Source organism: Silurus aristotelis (assembly GCF_946808225.1).
Source record: "Silurus aristotelis genome assembly, chromosome: 23".
Lineage (NCBI taxonomy): Eukaryota > Metazoa > Chordata > Actinopteri > Siluriformes > Siluridae > Silurus > Silurus aristotelis.
The window spans coordinates 3,112,691-3,133,429 of NC_139596.1; the positions used below are offsets into that span (position 1 = coordinate 3,112,691).

At 41.6% G+C, this 20,739-nt stretch overlaps 2 protein-coding genes and 1 long non-coding RNA gene across 3 annotated transcripts; 1 reads left to right on the forward strand and 2 right to left on the reverse strand.

Annotated features, from left to right (window-relative positions):
- Positions 1–208: 208 nt before the first annotated feature.
- Positions 209–15,111, reverse strand: abhd17b (abhydrolase domain containing 17B, depalmitoylase). Its single transcript, XM_083526442.1, has 4 exons — positions 14,685–15,111; positions 10,884–11,351; positions 2,424–2,603; positions 209–2,319 (listed from the first exon to the last, which is right to left on the reverse strand). Exons 2-4 carry the CDS (start codon positions 11,348–11,350, stop codon positions 2,100–2,102), a joined length of 867 nt encoding a protein of 288 aa, XP_083382568.1. The 5' UTR covers position 11,351; positions 14,685–15,111; the 3' UTR covers positions 209–2,099.
- Positions 5,392–10,416, reverse strand: LOC310718002. The gene is made up of 2 exons (XR_014531024.1): positions 6,809–10,416; positions 5,392–6,764 (listed from the first exon to the last, which is right to left on the reverse strand). It is a non-coding gene; the product is annotated as an uncharacterized lncRNA (long non-coding RNA).
- A 1,061-nt stretch (positions 15,112–16,172) lies between the features above and the next one.
- cUnh9orf85 (chromosome Un C9orf85 homolog) lies at positions 16,173–19,805 on the forward strand. The gene is made up of 4 exons (XM_083526462.1): positions 16,173–16,381; positions 16,478–16,584; positions 17,280–17,393; positions 19,308–19,805. The coding sequence occupies exons 1-4, from the start codon at positions 16,280–16,282 to the stop codon at positions 19,462–19,464; spliced, it is 480 nt and encodes a 159-aa protein (XP_083382588.1). The 5' UTR covers positions 16,173–16,279; the 3' UTR covers positions 19,465–19,805.
- The last annotated feature ends 934 nt before the right edge of the window (positions 19,806–20,739 follow it).

The following is a 20,739-nucleotide window of genomic DNA, read 5'->3' on the forward strand; positions in this document are numbered from 1 at the left end:
AGTTTTTCCTTGCCACTGTCGCCACGGCTGCTCATCAGGGACAAACGCACACCATTCACCTTCACTGTTGTTTTCTGTAAAGCTGCTTTGAGACAATGTCTGTTGTGAAAAGCGCTATACAAATAAACTTGACTTGACTTGACTTGACTTGAACAAAAGAGGAGAGCGAACAAAAGGTTTAATTTCATCCTTCATCCATTTTTTAAAAATCTTTTATTAGAACTATCGTAAAGAGCGTCAGCACCTACGGGACACGTTGCGTCCAAAACTAAAAGGTATCTTCGAATTCAAAAATAATAATCGAGTCCACCTGGAACAAAATCACTGCACTGTAATTATTATTAACACGAATCATTTCAAGTTCTATTAATATTAGTCAATTTATTGTTACAATTTTTTTTAAGACTTAAAAAAGAAAAGCATACAAACCAAAGCTATGTACAAACAGTCATCAGCGTGTTCAGTATTTCAGTATTTCGTCTCAAAATGGGATCAGCCAGAGTGGTGTAGCTACATAAGAACGTGTTCAGAGTTCCAGCACCCTCGCTGCGAATGGCGAGGAGTTTTAATCGGACAGTGTGGTGCGTCTCTAAAAAATAAAGCCTCTAATACTCTTGAACCACATTTAAACTGATGAAATGCACCAAAAAATGGGATCATAATGAAGCCATCATTATCAGGTTAATGCAGGTGAAAGAGTCTTCGGCTTGCTCTTTCTACGCCTCGTTTGTCTGCTCACGTTAATGAGAGTTTTGATCTGAAATGTTAGATATGTGTAGCGTTTACTGATTCAGAACATTACACTGAATGTGCACGGTTCACCGATCCGAAACCCTACAGAGAATGTGCACGGTTCGCTGGTCCAAAACGTTACACCGTGCAGGGTTCGCCGATCCAAAACGTTACACCGTGCAGCGTTTGCCGGTCCAAAACGTTACACTGATCTCACCCTAAATGTGCAGTGTTCACTGATCCGAAACATTTCACTGAACGAGCAGCGTTTACTAAACTAAAACGTTAAAACAGAGTAGTGTTCGGCGTGCGAAGTCCACAGTTTTGAAACGTCGCTGTTTTGCAAGTCAGTGCGGCTCAAATTTCGAAACGTCGACCAAATCATGCAGCTTTTTTATGGTTCAAAAAGTCGACCTGAGAGTGCATTCAGTTTTTTCGCAATACTTCTACAGACACACACACACACACACACACACAAGCTATAGTACACAGCAAGTTTTACACACAAATGGAAATACAGTATTAAAACATGGGGGATTTTTGATGCAAATTGCTTCATATACACACATATTTAAATACACACACACACACACACACACACACACACACACACACACACTCCCTGCTCTCACATACACTTACACACAAATCAGGAAACGCTATTAATCAGCTGAAGCATGTTAGGAACATTATCTTGTGCAGGACAGTGTGTAGGCCAGCACCAGGACCAAGTTTCATCACAGTATATGACACTGACATGATATTGCATTTAAAACAAAAAAGAAAAAAAAAGAAAAAGTAGCTTGTATCAGTGTCACTGTTTTATCAACCTGTTTCCTCCAAATTGTGTGCAGAATGAAATTATGGGTTATTTTTCCCCCCATCAGGAACAAAAAAGAAGAAGCCCCTGAAGCTGTTTCCCATCCCAACTGAACCACAGAGGTAGAAATCATGTTCTGTTTGCTGTAGCGATTTTGTGTTAGACATCACTGGAAATATGATATCACACACACACACACACACACACACACACACACACACACACACACACACACACACACACACACACACACACACACACACACACACACACACACACGGAGCTCTTACACAGATGGTTACCCTCACTGGGATGGGCGACTATTACACCCGTCCCCTGTCTCTTTGTCTCTCACACACTTGAATAGGCAGTCTGGGTCACTCCTCTATATGTCTATAATGGAGAGGAGGAACAGAAAAAAAAAAAAAAAAAGGCTGCTGTGGAGTTGTCAGTGTTGGTGCAGTCGGGAGCTGTATGTGTCTGTGTGTGTGTGTGTGTGTGTGTGTGTGTGTGTGTGTGTGTGTGTGTTTTTCTGTCCGTTTCGGTCCTACAAGTTGACGAGCTCGTGGCTGACGAACCGCTTAAGTCTCTCGAGGTACTGGCCGTAGAGCTCGACGTCGTTGTGTCCTGCACCGTCCACCCACAGCGGCTCCACAGGCTTTTGACAGCGTTCGTACAGGGCCAGGCCATGTGAGAAGTCGATCACCTCGTCCTCGGTGCCGTGGATCACCAGCACCGGTGACGTCACCTTCGAAATCTTGTCGATGCTACGGAACGGATAAAATAAATAAATAAATAAATACTTTAAAAAATAAAAATAATCTAATTATTAGTTTCCTTGCCCTTTTTGGAATAGAAATAAAGGACGTACTTGGGGAAGGCGTCGAAGCAGTAGGTCTTCTTGGTATCCGGGAAGGCGACCCGCATACCCGAGGTGAGCGGCGAGTGAAGGATGACGGCGGCGCTCTCGTACCGGGCCGCCAGATCCACGGACGGCACCGTCCCAATACTCTGCCCGTACACGATCACGTTCTCGGGCCTTACACCGTACCTGAGAAATAAAACACACCCAATAAGACATTTTTTATTCCAGTAAAAAAAAAAATTGTTTTCCACGTTCATCTCAATCGCATGCCTGAATGCGAATAAGCCCTTGAATGCCAGAGGATTACTGACTGATCACGAGCATGGGTTGACGCCTAGTAGGCAAACGTTACTGTCCTTGACATGCAAATAAAAAGTAAACCTTCAGACCAAACGTCACGCAAAAAGACTCCGTCTCACATGTCCGGTTTTAAAGCCAGTCGTATTAGCTGCTAATGTACAACGATCAGGAGATGACATTACAGAAAGTATGCGCTAAATCAGAAAGATCGCCCTTGAGTATCAGCCAAAATATGGACAATTGTATCGAGCCACCCGATTTTCTAGCCATATGTGGTTCTTTTTCGAACTAAGGTAGTATTAGATGCAGCATCATCAAAATTTCCCTTTACTTTAAATGGGTTAGAGTGGAAGATCTGCTGTTATAGAGCTCTGGCCTAAAACCTGACTGGACTCCAGGCCTCATCACCTCACCTACCTCAGTACCTGAGACTTTACCAACAGCCTTGTGTCTTATAAAAACCTCAACTAATCTCTACAAATACAATCCAAACTCTGGTGGAACATCTTCCCAGAAGAGTGGCCGTTACTAATAACAGCAAATGAGGACAAATGTGGTGTTTAGAAAGATTTATATTCCAGTCTTACTGCTTCATACTTTTCCATGCCAACAGCTATGACACGAACAAATCTGAACCAAGAAACGCGGCCTTGCGTTTTATAAACGAGGACCTGATGATGTGCATTCAATGGGAAAAAATGAACATCTCAGTGATTTGTCTAAACAGCCACTTCCAAGGAAATACAGGAAGTTCCTTAGACCTGCTACTGCGCATGCTGGGATTTTTCTACAGAGCAATTTAGAGACTGACTTTTTTTTCCTTCCAGATGTGTCGATATTTGGCATGACAGGGTCTATAAATTAGTGAGTAAATGGTTTTTCTTGTTAATTCTTTAGCCCAAGTCTCCATGTATGCACAGATAGATAGATAGATAGATAGATAGATAGATAGATAGATAGATAGATAGATAGATAGATAGATAGATAGATAGATAGATAGAGCTAAGAGACAGACAGACGGAGCTAAGATAGACAGACAGACAGACAGAGCTAAGAGACAGACAGACAGACAGAGCTAAGAGACAGACAGACAGAGCCAAGAGACAGACAGACAGAGCCAAGAGACAGACAGACAGAGCCAAGAGACAGACAGACAGAGCCAAGAGACAGACAGACAGAGCCAAGAGACAGACAGACAGAACTAAGATAGACAGACAGACAGACAATATATAGACAGACAGATAGGCAGACATACAGACAATATATAGACAGACAGATAGGCAGACAGACAGAGCTAAGAGATGGATGGATGAATGGATGGATGGATGGATGGATGGACGGACGGAATATAGACAGACAGACATACAATATGAGGATGGGTTCCCCTTTCGAGTCTGGTTCCTCTCAAGGTTTCTTCCTCATTACATCTAAGGGAGTTTTTCCTTGCCACAGTCGCAATGGCTGCTCATCATGGATAAATACACACCATTCACCTTGACTGTTGATTTCTGTAAAGCTGCTTTGAGACAATGTCTGTTGTGAAAAGCGCTATACAAATAAACTTGACTTGACTTGACTATATAGACAGAACTAAGATAGACAGACAGACAGAACGATAGACAGACAGACAGACAGACAGATAGATAGATAGATAGATACCTATTAATGAGCCAGTGGAGAGAGTGGCAAGGGAGAAACCTTGAGAGGAACCAGACTCAAAATGGATTGACATTGAATGTCTATTTATTGTGGTTTCATCAGTGTTGAGGTTATTAAGTGTTCACTGTTGGAAAACTTGTATGAGTAGTAGCTCGAGGGTCTTTAGACTGTTCATGTGGAACCGTCCTCAGCTGCAGCCAGTGGACTCCAATCGAAAATAATTTTATTTACATGTAGGGTGTGGGGAAATGATTAGTCCAGCCAAACCCAATCAAAGCAAGAGGTTGAAACGTCAGTAATGATCAAAGCCTTGTTGACAACGTAAACACCATGGCCACCATGTATCAATCAAATCTACAAACATCCCCAGTGCTCGCTATTCTTTATTATTACTTTATAATTATCATCATCATCAGTTACACTTTCTTGTAAGAGAACACAAGGAAGTAATCCTGATGCAGGATCTTTACAGATCTTTAGATAAAATAGTTTCCATGTGCCAGTTAGCAGGAATGAGTCATGTGTTAATATCCAGTCATTAGCCAATAAATGTTACAATTTATATTGCATCACTGGGGCTTATCAGAAATTCAGATCTGTTGATAATTTCTCAAGTGCTCATGCTGTATATAATATGAAAACTGCTCAGCAGATACAGTGGGTCAGGGGCTGATTCGACATCCTGGTTGGAGATTTTGACCAAAATTATGGCAGAACTTTTTAATATTTTGAACATCTCATTCGGATATATTTTTTTACGCTCAAGTGTGTGCGTGAGTTCTTATCTGCAAGTGATTACATAATGTTCCTGAGTGAACAGACTCGCTTGAAGCACCAGGAAACATCAAATTCCTAATTGATGTATTCAGAATGTCTGTCTCAGATATAAAGGAACACTTAATTGCCCCCTGTGTGCTGTGGGAAACAGTACAATTAAGATTTTTTTTCCTCCCTCTACTTCCTGGAAAAGGACCCCTCCACTCCATTCCCCCCCCCCTGCTCCCCCATTAAAACTTTCTCATTGGGAAATCGGTTGACAGGCAACCAATCAATATTTGACTCAACATGCCCTATCTATTCTCTCTCTATTCCTCTATCTTCGATGTTCCCTCCATCCCCCAACTATGTCTTCTGTCTATCTATTTGTCATTTTCTATGCATGTGTGTCACTTTATTTCTTCCCCTATCCCTATGTCGTTCTTCAATCTTCCATTTTTTCTTTCCTTCGTTTTCTGTCTCAGAATCTCTTTATGCTTTTTTGTTTATTTTTGCCCCATTCAAATTCTGTTTATTTCCGTTTTTCTTTGTCATTTCCTTCTTCCCTTTTTTTTTATTCATTATTGCCCTTTTATGTCCTACTTTTATACAGTTTTTTTTTATTTGCTTACCTTTATTCCTGGCCCACCCCTTCTCTTTTCCCATTTTTATTTGATTCGATCTCGAACAAAAACCTCCTTTTCCGTATCTCTTTTTTTCTCCATGCTAAAATCTATCATTATCCTTTTTGTTTGTTCTCTATTTTTTTCCCCCCATCTCTCACTCACTTTTTACCCATTTTCTCTGTTCACTTTGTCGCTCTCAGCTGTTTCCTTTCTCTGCGTCTCTCTCTCTCACTTCCTCCAAGATGAGACTTACTCCAGCGTATCTGCTGGTTAAACTCTACCATCTTGCATTTACAGGAACCTGTTCTCCAGATACACACAACAATGTGTCTGCATGTTATAATTGTGTGTGTGTGTGTATGCTCAGTCTATACTGACGCCTGCTTACTCATGGCTGACTCACCTGTACAGACAGGCAGCAGGGTGGATCTATCTCGCTCAATGAACATCCTGTGTACACTGAGGCAACGCCCCTGACTACATGAACACACACACACACACACACACACACACACACACACACACAGATGTCCGAGTCTCATCCACGCACACCATGCACAAAAAGACGACAGAAAACAAACGAGACACTTTGTATCGTAAACATCACGCATCACTAGAAGTTTGAGAGCCGAAACTTGATGAAGTCGCAAAAATGCCCCGGGGCGAAGTATCGAATTCCTATTAACACGTCTTCTCTTTAAACATATGATTCCACGTTGTTTAATTGTGGGGCAATTAAGAAATGTCTAATAATCACAACTTCAATCAACAACTGTCTAATGTAGATCACATCCAACATCCATCCCAACTCAGTCATCTACTAACTCAACCAGTCACGGTGCCTCAGCCATCCACAATGTCCCCATACCAAATCTACTGTCCACAGCACTGTCACCTTCCGCATCATTTAATCCACATCCACATCGTACCCATCTACCAACCCCTGAATCAACCAGACACACCACCGCCCCCCAATCAGTACAATATCCAAGATAAAGATTAATCACTCCCACCAACCACCCCTTCACACCCTCAAAATCAACCAACTACACCGTCCATCCCGTTACATCCTCAAGATCCATCAACCCCACCAACCACACCCTCAAGCTTCACCAACCCCTCCATTTATCCCTTCACAACTTTATGATCCACCAACCCTACCATCTACCCCTTCACAGTTCACAATCCACCATTCCTACCATCAACACACTGAAGCTCCACCAACCCCAAATGCTCAAGATCCACTATCCCTACCATCCACGCATTCACATCACCTCTTCCCACCCTCAATATACACCATATCTACCATCTACCCATTTAAACCCTTAGAATCCACTATTCCTAACATCCACTCCTCCATACCATTAAGATCAATCAACTCCACCATCCACCCCTTCATATCTTTACGATCGACCAACCCCACCATCCAACCCACCACCAACCGCTTTACACCCTCAAGATCCACCAACCCCACCATTCGGTATCCCTTGCATTCTTAACAGTCTTCACATTAACATGTCCCTATCCACAACCTCCAGTCCACTAGCTCAAATCTACTGCTCAGCTAGACTCAGATGTCTCCACTGTTCACTACCAGACTGGATCAGAGAAGAAACAGACAGAGAGACCATTAAATAGTGTACCTGGGTGGAGACAATTACGCTATACACTGAAAGATGTGGCCAGGACCTGTATAGCAGGCATTGTGTATGGATTGTTGACCACTCCCGGGGCCAAAAGCGCAAAACCACAGGGAGCAGCACATGTACAAAGCTATGATCCAGTGGGAACTTTACATTAGATAAAGGATGATCAGACACAGAAACCATCCCAGAGGAAGTAATATGAGAAGCGGGAGAAATATAAGGGATTCAAAGCACAACTAGGTTAAAGCCAAACACGTCCCAGTGAGGCTGCAACCCCTAAACTGGAACAGCGGCTCCGCCAGCCGCCAGGAATGACAACGACTGATCTTGGTTCAGAGCAGCACATTCCTCGGAACGGCAAAACACTGCGCTGCGCCCATTAAACTCCCAGCCCTCGTGGAGGAGGCCCCAGAGGAAGCAAAGACACCACTTACAAGAAGGACAAGACAAGAATTTTGGCATAGGAATAGCATAAAATAAAAAAAAGAAAGATTCAGGATGGGCAGCTCGAATGAATGTGATGGAACAGAGTTAGCCGCACACCCCGTTACCAAAGTGTTATATTCAAAGGTGTACTTTCTATGAAAACGTTTAATGAACGTCAGTAAACCCTAAAGAATTTCTTTCTGTCTTAACACTGGGTTGTTTATCGGCTGTTCTCTCCAGAAGTCATCATTGTCACTGTGTAAATGTGTTTAAATTCTCGGCAGCTACATTACATTCGATTATTTGTATATCGCATGTAACGCACCGCAAGCCAATCTAGAGAACGTCGCTTGCGGGTTTCCTGCTTTTTTAACACCAGGGCACAAAAATAAAGTCGTGCAGTAGACGTTTTTACAGCGCACATTATAAAGGGCCGCGGCTGAAAGAAGACTCGGCGACGTTTCATATTTCACAACGTAACAGTTCTGGGTCGTCATTTCTATATAGAGCAACTTCACAGGTAACCATTTGGGTTTTGCTGAGCGCGGTGCAATTCGTATTACGTCGTCACCCGGTGGCAATTTGCAGACGTAACTGCTCTCCCTAAAGCCTCCCGTTTTTGTACCGGAGCTTTTCTCATACGGATTATGGCCTGTGGTGTCAGGGTGATGGATTAATACTGTGGAAAAGAAAAAAATTGGTGGATAAACCCAGTAAAAAAAAAAAAAATTTTAAACCTTGCTCATGTGCATCTTACGAGTTGGTATCAAAAATGTTTTGGAGACAAGCCCCGTTTACAAGAAAGTACTCTATTTAGCTACATTTACACTTCACCTTCAAAAGGGTCCCCTCACACAGAAATACAGCACCCCCAGCATTCCTGCCACTTTCTTTGAGTTTTGTCAACTTAGTCTGTTTAATGCCAATTGAACATGCAATTAAAAATCCCTGCCCTTGCAGTGACTTATTTCCCAAAAAGTAATACATTTCTATTAATTGTTTACCGACCAATTGTCTCTATTGCAGCGTTTTGCTACAAGTTTCAGTTTGTTTAATTGGATTTTTGAATTAAGTAATTTTATGACCCATTATAAAAGTTCATGGTCTTGTGTCTTTACAGAGCGGAATGTGTCCTGGAAGCTTTCGGGCCGTGTCCAGCAGCTTCTGCAATTGGCACTGGATCTCCACAATGGTGTCAAAATGGTGACCATTAAACGGGATCTTCCTCTACAGGAAGAGGGCGAAGTCGCCAAATGAATCATCGTGCACAAGTTGCTGAATGGTTTTGACGTTTTCCCGGCGACTGATCTCGTTGAAGATCTCGTCCTGATCATGATGAAATTGCAGACGTGGTCAGAAGGCCAGTTAGAACTACTAGTCTTGATACTTTTTGATACACCTTCATTTATCTTATCTTTTCCATGCTACTTCATTAATTGGACAGGTTTTTGAAAAGGCAGGCACCAGTCTGTATTGGGTGCAAATGCTGCTCACAGTAAAGGAACCGAGTACAGGGCTCGGAGACAGGATTGTGTCTCCGAGGCACAGAGGCTACAAAATAATTATTCTGCCGCACGGAAGGCTCCCAAGAGCATGATGGCCTCTATAATTCCTAAATAGCAGACGTTGGAGGAACCAGGACTCCCCCCGCCCCTCAAAACAGATAGATAGTGAGATGCGAGAGATGTCTGAGAACCTGATTGAGCTTTAGAGATCACTCTATCACTCCAATAATCTGGAAGAACTGGCAGATGAAAGCCTTGGCTTTATATATTTTCATGTGGAGCACGGAATACACTGCACGTTCATCTTCTCTGCTTCTCTCTTTCTCCTGACAGTGACGAGATGATTTTTGAGGGACGTTACATCACAGGCATTATGTTGAACGCTTATGCCGTTCCTCCAGCTGTCAGATAAATTATCCCTCGCTCTCTCTCCCTCCTATGACAGATGCTCCACAGAAATGTTTGTCTTTTTTCCCCCACAGACTTTCTAGAATGTTAACTGTAACTAAAGATGAATAGAAATCGTGAAGGAATCGTTTCTCCGCTTTGCTTTCGGGCTGTTGATTATTTCTATGGAACAACATGTCCACACGTGTTTTATTACTTTGTCATACAGCAATGGACAATGGACTTTTTGGAGAAAACTATTAGGACAGCTGACTTTTCCAGCCATGTGTGGATTTTCCACAATCCATTACCACAAAGCTGGAAGCCCACAATTGTATAGGACGTCTTTGGAGGTGGGAGCATGAAGTTTTCTCTTTACTTGAACTAGGAGATCTAAACTTGTTCCAGCAGGACACTGTCCCTGTGTCCGAATACATCTCCATGACAATATGCATTACATGGGTTAGAAGATCTTGAATGGCTCTAGAGCTCAGTCATACTGAAGATGAATGTGAACGCTGATTGCCCCCAGACCTCTTCACCTCCTCCCACATCAGTACCTGACTTTATTTACACTCTTGTGGCCGAATGAGCCCAACTCTCTACAAAATCTAGTGGAACATCTTCCTAGAACAGTTAAAGATCTTATAAAATGCGGGATTTCCAAAAAGCACACATACAGATCTTATGGTCAGGTGTCTTATGGTCATTGCCCACGCATTGTTCATTAAGCTCCGCCTACTGGACCTACATTTCCAGTAAGCTCCGCCTACTGGACCTACATTTAATTAAATAGATTTTAAGCACATTTAAAGAAGTAGAGTTTTAAACTCTTACTTCCTCATTCAGGATGAACTGAAACTGTACACAACACCCATCAGCAGTTTCACTGTTTATTGCTTGTGCGTGTTTGTGTGTTTGTCCGCAGGTCCTCTGGGACATGTTTTGTGAAATAAGGACACACACGGTCTGAGAGGCGCAGCTATGCTTACTGACATTACACACACACACACACACACCATCTCTCTTTTTTTTTTTTCTAAGGGTCTTGTTGGAATACAAACTTCCAATTTGGAATACTGTGTTCAGATACGTGATGCTGTGAGCCAGGGCAGATCCTGGGGCGGGGCTTGGTGAATGTGGGCGGGTGTAATAGCTCACCTGGTCCGGAGGGCGTGCCACGCTGCTTCGACGTCGGCGTACAGGTTCTTCTCGGACGGTTTCCCCGAGCTGGCTCCATAGCCGGAGTAGTCGTAGGAGAAGACGTTGCAGTTGATGCGCGAGCCGAGGCCCACATAGAAGCTGCTCATCTGGCCGAGGTCGACAGCGTTGCCGTGCGAGAACAGCAGCGTGTAGCGGGCGCTCGGCGAGCAGCGCACGAACATGCAGGCAATGCGGTTGCCGCGCACTGTACGCGTCATGAAGCACTCGATCGAGTCCTTCTCCCGTGCGGAGTATTGCCAGTCGGCGCGCTCGGACAGGTGCAGCGTCCAGCGCGTGCCGCTCTCGTCGCTCAGCAGCGTGTACGTCGGCTCTGGGGGCAGGAATGCCAGCTTAGACGCGATCCTGCTCGGGCACGGCGGGCAGCAGAACAGGCAGCACAGCTCACTCAGCGACAAGTGATTCATTCTGATAAAAGGAAGAAATAAACATACCAAAGATTCGCTAATTACTAAACACACTTGTTTCCAGGATATGCGTTTGTGATTCTTTCACGGCTTACTGGGAAACTTATTGGGAGTAGAAAAGAAATCACGCCCACACCGCGACAATCGAACGAGTTCTCATGTTGATTCTGTGAATCATCTACACTGCAACTGTCTCATCACCTGAGGCAGGATCCCAGTCAGTTCGTTAGCTTACATGTTCTGTTCTGCTTAACATCTGCTTTTGCTCATGTTACAGGCGAACACAAACCTGGCTGTTTATTAACTTCCATTCATCTGGGAAGATGTTCCACTAGATTTTGGAGTGTTTGGCTTATGAAAATATGTGCTCATAAAGTCAGGTACTGATGTAGGTGAGGTGAGGTGAGGAGGCCTGGGGTGCAGTCAAATGTTGAGGTCAGAGGTTTAACTCACACAGTGGGGGAAATAATTATTTGATTCCATGCTGCTTTTGTAAATTTACCCGCTTACAAAGAATAAAGTCTAGGATTTTTATGGTAGGTTTTCGAATTATTGCGCCAACACTGGTCTCTTTCTCACCAAGCTTCTTGCTGATGGTCTTCTAACCCATTCCAGCCTTGTGCAGGTCTACAAACTTGCCCCTGATGTCCTTTGACAGCTCTTTGGTCTCGCCCATGGTGGTGGAGAGGTTGATTCTGTGACGGGTGACTTTTATTCACACAAGTTGATATTAGGAGTTTTCTTAAAGGGACAGGACTAATTTGGGTGTGTGGGAGGCAGAATTCTTACTAATTTAGTATTTCAAATGCAATTCAATTTCTAACCTTTCTGTCTCTCAGTTAAAATAACCCTACCATAAAAACGTGTAAGAGGTAAACTCAGCAGGGGTTCAAATGATTATTTCCCCCATGGTATCATCATGGACCTGGCTTTGTGCACAGGACACTTCTGCCGTCCTAACAAGCTGGGATTTGCAAAGTGCCTTTCGAATCTAAGAAGGCTTCCTATTCACTCTCTACCACAAGTAATGGAAAATCTTGAAGCGCCGAAGCTAAAGGTTTGTCCCCTAACGTTAACGTCTTCTGTCAAACAAACATGCGACGACGGCGTCATGCATTTTAAAGTAAAATAAGTCACAAGACGCTGTAGTCGTCAAACTAGCTGTAGTCGCATTCCAAACACCAAAGACGTGCAAATGCTATAAAAGATGTCATTATTCGAAACTACGGATTAGAAATGTGTTTTTCCTGCCACGCCGTGTGACACAAACGACGGTGTGACCGCCACATTTCTCCGAGACTCCGCTGTGGTTTCTCAGTCGTTTGTGAAATAAAAATGACGTGCGGGAAATCGCTTTGAAACGAGGGAAGCGTGTAAACGCTCCGACAGAATTTGGGAAAGAATCGGGATTAATGAATCTCACACAAATCTCCAAAAATTACACTCCAAAATCTAGAACATCATCCCAGAAGAGTGGAGGTTTTTCCTAACAGGACTCAATGTGGAATTGGATGTATACGCTTGATTTATTTCCCACCAACACCAGGATTGGGATATTATATTATATGTCTCTGGCAGCTTGTTTGTAAACAATTGGGGAGGTGGTAACTCAGTGGTTAAGGCTCTGGGTTACTGATCAAAAGGTCAGGGGGAAGCCCCAGTATTGCTAGGCTGCTACTTTTGGGCCCTTGAGCTACATCATTTGGCAGCGTAAAGAGAAATCGCAGATGAAGGCGAAAAAGTAAACAGGAAGCAGTCGGATGTGAACCCGTTTCGTCTCTACGAAAAACTAAAAAAAGGATTTGACCCTTTCTCCGGATATTTCCTGCCCCTCTGGACGTTGCTCCAAGCTCTCCATGTATGGTCATGTGACGAGACACACACACACACACACACACACACACACACACACACACACACACACACACACACACACACACACACACACAATGACACCCAGGTGTGGAGCTTGTGCATGCACCGAGACACTTTGCAAGTCAACGAGAGTTTAAATGTCACATCCTTAATACTCAAAGTGCGCAGCGTCTGTCTGAGGATTCGGCCGATCGCTCCTTCCCGAGGTGCTTCATCTCCACCTTCCGCCTCAACTGTTCTACCGTTTAAAAACAGGAACGCTAGAATATGAAAAAATGGAAATCGTTCACAATTTCCTAGCAGAAGCACCAAAAGCTTGTGGTCATGTGACCGAGTTGAAGGCCTGACATACAGGAATTACCTCTTGCTTTCAAATCATAATAAAACTGAAAGTGTGTGTGTGTGTGTGTGTGAGTGTGTAAAACGCTGCCCTGAAGGCAAAGTGTGGGGAAACACACACTTATCGACCTTGTGCGTCATATCTGCTGACTACATTAAGAGTCAGAGCGAGTATATTGGGGAAATTAGTGCTGGACACACAACGTGATTCAATTTGTACACATTTGGATTGGAGGCAGGAAAAAAAACACACACCTGCGACGCAACTTAAAAGAGAGACGGTTAATAAAATGATATATTTTTTTTACAGCTCGTCACGCATCACGTTTCGTGCCCTCGATGAAAAAGCGTCGTCGTGCGGTTCAGGTTGGTGAAGCTACCAGATCTTCATTCAGAGCATCGCCCAAGAGTGACATTATAATGACTGACAAGCATTCATTACCCTGTCATCATCGTCAAAAACAAAAAAAAAAACTAAAAAAAGGCAGAACGAAGCCAGTTTTTGACGGTTTGATTTTTACCTGCGATTCAAAGAAAATGACGTGTAGCATTTTCAAACCTTCAGTTTGTTCCCGGATTGATTTTCAATTTACAACCACTAGTTAAACATTTTCTAAAACACACACTTCCTTGCCGAAAGAGAGTGTGTGTATAGACCCCCACCACACACACACACCAAGAGAATGGTCATTTTATCCCTATTTTAGTTCTCCAAATGCTTCTTAAGTTGCTCCAACCAGTAAATCATTTCCATCCATAAATACTTCTACAATTCCTCGTAGGTGTCCTGTGACTTTTGCGTTTTTTGACGCTAACCTCAGATTAGCGGCTGAAGGATTTTAATCAGAAACGTCACGATGTTGTCATCAGGTCCGTAAGCTGGGAACCTGTAAATCTGACCTCAAATTATGAATCGAAACGATCTCTACGATTTTTCTGTAAAATAAATAAATGAACAAAAAAATAAAAATTAAAAATCAATGCTGCGTTCTTAAAAACCGGACAGCATAAAATAAAGTTATTTATATATATATATATTCATTGTAATAGTGTTTCTTGATAAATGTATAAAAGTGTAAATATTTTTAGTATTATTATTAAATTATAATTGTTTACATACCTGAACACAAAATATTCAAAATATTCTGATTCCTGATATGAGCAAAAAAATCTTCTGATATCACTGTTTTTTTTTTTTGTTTTTTTGTGTTTTTTTATCAGATGTATCGAGTGATACGATATGAAGGATATCGTGATCGCGGTTATCGCTCCGGTTCTTCACTCCTCCGTTCGGGACGCGGTGATGCGCCGCCGCCGCCTCGGTAACCTTTCCGCCGGGCCGAGCTGTACAGAGATCCACAACATATGTTCCGAGTGGATCCGGATAGAAATCTGACAGTAAAACCCAGTCCCGGCACGGGGGAATTCAAACAGAACCAGCACGGTGTTCCGTTCGAGACGCGGCCGACACACACTCCAGTGACAACCGCAGGGACTCCGTTCAGCTCCCGCTCTGCTCCGGCTCCTTCTTATTTTACTCCGAAATGTACCGGATGTCTACATCACATGTTTGACAGCTCGCACCAGCCAATGATATGAAGGCATTGGAAGTGGGAGTCGATTCGGCGAACCAATCGTCATTTACTACTGGGGAAAAACGAATAGTTACAGAATAAAAGTAAAAAAAAATGAAATAAATAAATTATATATATATATAAAATATATATATATATATATATATATATATATATATATATATATATATATATATATATATATATATATATATATATATATATAAAATAATATATATATATATATTGTTTCCCAGTTTTATATATATATATATATATATATAAAAGAATCAAATAAAAAAGAGAGAGAAACTGGGAAACCACAGAAACCACACGGCATGGTGTTTCACTCGGTGACGTAACGCACCCATACCGGAAGTACACATCCTTACAAATCCCCCGGATGTTGCCTCCACGCGTCCGCCATATTGGAAAGGTCAACAGAGGGTCCGATCAATTCAAATGACAGCAGCTCACTTTGTTTAAAACATTAATTATAAATAAAGTTTATATATCTTTTTTTATATAAGTTTATATATCTTTTTTATTTTATATATCTTTTTTATTTGATTCTTTTATATATATATATATATATATATATATATATATATATATATATATATATATATATATATATATATATATATATATATATAAAGAATCAAATAAAAAAGAGAGAGAAACTGGGAAACAGGTTAATCTGTGTTATAATGTGCCTGATAAAATGAACTTATTTGATGGACTTTCCACCATATTAAAAGTAGCTACAGATTTTTAATAACAAAGGACAAATATAATGTCATTTAATATAAAGAAATTAAAAATAAATTGCTGGCAGTGGTTCAAGAATAAAATATTTGTGGACATTCGTTGATTGAAAAAAAATCCGTTTGTTGTTAATTTAATAATTAATGGTTAATAATCACTTTATTTATAATTAATGTTTTAAACAAAGTGAGCTGCTGTCATTTGAATTGATCGGACCCTCTGTTGACCTTTCCAATATGGCGGACGCGTGGAGGCAACATCCGGGGGATTTGTAAGGATGTGTACTTCCGGTATGGGTGCGTTACGTCACCGAGTGAAACACCATGCCGTGTGGTTCCTGGTCGTTTACAGTATTTCTACTAAGTGACCGGAAATGAGTTCTCAGAAAGGCTCTGGGCCTCGAGCCCGAGGTCAAAAATTTCAAAACGCCACCGCTTTTAAGAATGATAAATACGGCGCGACTCCTCAAGTCAAGGTAAGAGGTTCTAACGTGAACACGTGATCTGGTAGTGAGCATGCAGAGCTGGTCTGTGTGAGCTCATGGCGTCTTCTCCCTCCTGATGTTCTGCAGAAAGCCAATGCGAAGGTTCATGATGGAGTGTGTCAGCGTTGTAAAGAAATCCTGGAGTGGAAGGTCAAATACAACAAGTACAAGTCCCTCACGCAACCTCGCAAATGGTCAGACACGAATACTTCCTTTTTATTTTCCAACATATCTATTAAGAGACATTGAATTATTAATTCTATTATTAAGTAAAATACACTCAGATGATTCATTCTTGAAAATGTATAAATTCATTCCTAATATTCGATTCTCTTCATAGCTGTTTTTTTGGTTGTGCTGCACATGTTGCTTTAACCAATCAGATTGCAAGCTGGAGTCACTGGAGCCCTCTAGTGGGCGTACAATAACATCGACATTTTCATGTCCATTGATTGGATGGTATTGTGGAAATATGTTTCATTCCACAATAACCGACAGAATATATATTTCATCGCCATGCTATTCCGTCTGGACTGCGGCTCATTGAAACCGACTTCAGCATGCAACAAGACAAAGTGTACATCTGAGCTCGTTATTTAGACAGCAAACAGTCAGCCGAAGTGATACCTATCATGGAATGATCTACCGAGTCACTGCACCTAAATCCTATTGAACTGCTCTGGGATGAACTGAATCAGAAAAAAAAAAAAAAAATCTCCAACCAAAAATTTTGTCAAGATGCATGGCAAAGTATTTTACTCTCTGGATGCCGAGAGTGTGTAAAGCTGTAATTCCTGCTTGATCTGTCTTGATATTAAAGGTTGTCGATTGATACAGGATTTGAATGTTAAAATACCATGTTCTTTGCTGGTGCTCTGTCGCCCCCTAGTGTTAAGTGCCTGCAAAAGACGGTGAAGGATGCGTATTACGTCATGTGTAGGACGTGTGCACTCCAGCTGCAGCTGTGCGCTAAATGTGGGAAAAGCGAAGAAGTGGTTATTTCGTAAGTATCTCACAGCTGCAGGATTTTTCTTAATTAACTTTATTAAATAGGGCTTTTTTTTTTATAAAATAAATCATCTGCCACATGTATTTCCATGATGTCCAGTTCTTCAGTATTCAATATTTTTTTGGGATAGTATGGATAAATTAAGATGAGGTCGCTCGATATGTTTTTTTTTCTCTGACCGATACAGATATAAAAAAATCAGGGCGGCCAATGGTTGATTTTTTGTATATGTTTGCCTTTTTTTTTCCTTTTCCGCCTTCATCTTATTAAATCTAGTGGATAATAGCTAGACAGCATCAGATGGTGGTCTGTGGGATGGCTTTGGAGATGAAGAAGAGGAGGAGAGTGAGGACTGAAAGAAAAATAATATGGTGGAAACCGAAGAAGGAAGACTGTAGTGTGAGATTCAGGGAAGAGGTCAGACAGGGTCTCAGTGGTGGTAAAGAGGTGCTGGATGATTGGGCAACTACTGCAGAAGTGATGAGAGGCAGCTAGAAAGGAACTTGTTGTGACTATGGATGCAATATTTGCTTTGAAAATGTTGGTGGAAAAGTATAGAGAAAGTCAGGACAATGTGACAGCAGTGAAGTGTGCAGTAGGAACGACAGACTGGTTTAAGGTGAATGTTGGACTGCATCAAGGATCGGCTCTGAGCCCTTTCATGTTTGCAGTGGTGATGGACAGGTTGACGGACGAGGTCAGACAAGAGTCTCCATGGACAATGATGTTAGCGGATGATATTGTGATTTGTGGTAAGAGTAGGGAGCAGGTGGAGAAGAGCCTGGAGAGGTGGAGGTACACGCTGGAGAGAAGGGGAATGAAAGTCAGTAGGAGTAAGACAGAGTACATGTGTGTGAATGAGAGGGAGAGCAGTGGACTGGTGCGGTTGCAGGAAGAAGAGGTGGAGAAGGTGAAGGAGTTTAGGTACCTGGGGTCAACAGTGCAAAGTAATGTAGAGTGTGTTAGAGAAGTGAAGAAAAGTGTGCAGGCAGGGTGGAGTGGGTGTAGAAGAGTGACAGGAGTGATTTGTGATAGAAGGGTATATGCAAGAGTGAAAGGGAAAGTTTATAGGACTGTGGTGAGACCTGCGATGTTGTATGGTTTAGAGACAGTGGCATTAAGTAAAAGACAGGAGGTGGCGCTGGAGGTAGCAGAGCTGAAGATGTTGAGGTTTTTGTTGGGAGTGACGAGGATATTTATTATAGGCATCATGCATGTAGGATGTTTTGGAGACAAAGAGAGAGGATCAATTGAGATGGTTTGGTCATGTCCAGGGGTGGGACATGATGTATATCTATAGAAGATTGCTGAAGAAAAGAGGAAGGCCAAGATGAAAGATTTGAAAGAGGCAGATAAAGAGGACAGAGTAGTATGGAGACGGATGATCCGCTGTGGTCCAATTACTCATTCTCATTCTCTCTCCAAAAGTAGCTTCATATTTAACCAATGAAGTATATAAGACTAGATTAAGAATGTAGGATAAGAACTTAAAGCCTGGGACACACCAAGCTGACGGTTAGGCCGTAGGGTAACTAAAAAAAGAATGACTATACATCATATAGACACTATACGTGATTATTTGTGCTTAAGCGAAATTTTGCGAAAACTTATTCACTTGTTTGTAGGTAGGAGACACTTTTTAAATGTTCAATTAGAGTTATAGTATTTTTTTAAAGCTTTTTTTCCCTACACTATATGGAGAAAAAGCCACTGTGTTTAATGTCACAAAGGGTTTGATGAGCTGATGGTGATCTGTAGAGTCAAATGTAGTGAAGTGTCGAGCTGTGTACATAAACTGCCCTCTAGTGGACCGATCGCATATTGCATTCATTTAAAGTCTGTTCAGCTAAATCCAATGATGTTTTCGCAGTAATTGTGAATAATCGTCATAACGCTTTCTTGTTGCAGGCTGGACAAAAAGGAAGAAGTAGTCATGGAGGAAGAAGAGCCAAAAGGGAACAGGAGGAGGAATAAGCGAGACGCTCATGAACCGGACGAGGAGGACGATTTAGACGATTTCGGTGAACTGGACAGTGATTGTGAATCTGAGGAGACTGAAAAATAAGATGATGTCATGTCCAGTGGAAATGTAATTCGGTGTCACATGGATGAGGACTTATGAACCCTGAACATGGCGTCTCACTATAGCAGAGCTGAAAGACTTGTGTATTTTGGGGTATGCTTTTGTACAACGCATCTTAAAAGTGCCTAAATCCACACACAAAGCTGAACAGTTCAGAGTTAAAGGGATGTGCCCAGAGATGTACCAGTGATGGGGGATTTGATCTCAGAATTTCTTCATCGCTACTGCAGGGCTACTTTTTGTTTTTTTGTTTGTTTGTTTTTCTACTCGGCTTAAATATTCTGTATATTATTATTAAAAATACCCTTTTGATTTTCAACTGATTTTAAGATTCTTTTTCTTCTTTTTATTATTGTTATTAGTAGTAGTGGAAGTTCATTGGCTTTTAATTGAATGTTTAAGAGATTCCAACTGAAAGAATATGAAAAATGTTATATAACAAAACAGAAATACCAAAATTTTCATTGAAAGAAATCAAATAAAAAAGAAGGCTTAATTATGGAAGGCATTTCATCGAGGGAGTTCTAGCAACTCTTCCATTACCCGGTAATTGGTTGCTATCTGATGGTTGGGGATCTTTGTTTTTAAGGTATTTAAAGCCTATATTTAAATTACCATACAAAATAAAAATGTGTAAAAAGTGTACGTTGATCTGAAAAGAACGTGTGATCTTGAGGCTTTCCCTTGTGACAGGGTATGACCAATTCACAGCTGATGCTACTATTTTAGGCAAAAGTCAACTCCTCGTGCTTAGTTGAGGAAACTCAGAATAAGCCATGTGACTTCATCAGATAGCAAAAAAAATAACATCAAACAGCATATGCTATTGATGTTCTTCTAGACCTTTAGATTCCATGAATTTCTATTCCTTCGGGTGCTTAATTCTTTTGTTCCTTCGTTGGAGTTTCAATAGTTTGTATACAGTTCTGTAAAAACGTATTTGAACCTTCCTAATTTCCTCTTTTTGACATATTTGCATTACTAAATAGATTTTGAACAAATGCTTGTACAAAAAGGGGCAAAACATCTACTCTTGAACTTCATTCGCGCTCCTGTATTTGCAGAATTTTCATAGGGTCACTCAATATCTTCCACTCCAAATGATGTAAAGCATATCTGCCTGGCGCTGGCTTTGTGAAAGGAAAGTCAAGTCCTGCTGATTAGTCGTGTTGTTGAAGCTCATTCCCCATTTAAAGTATACTGCGATGTCCTGAGATGCTTTTCTGCTCGCCGGGTTTTTAAAGACTGTTTATTTGC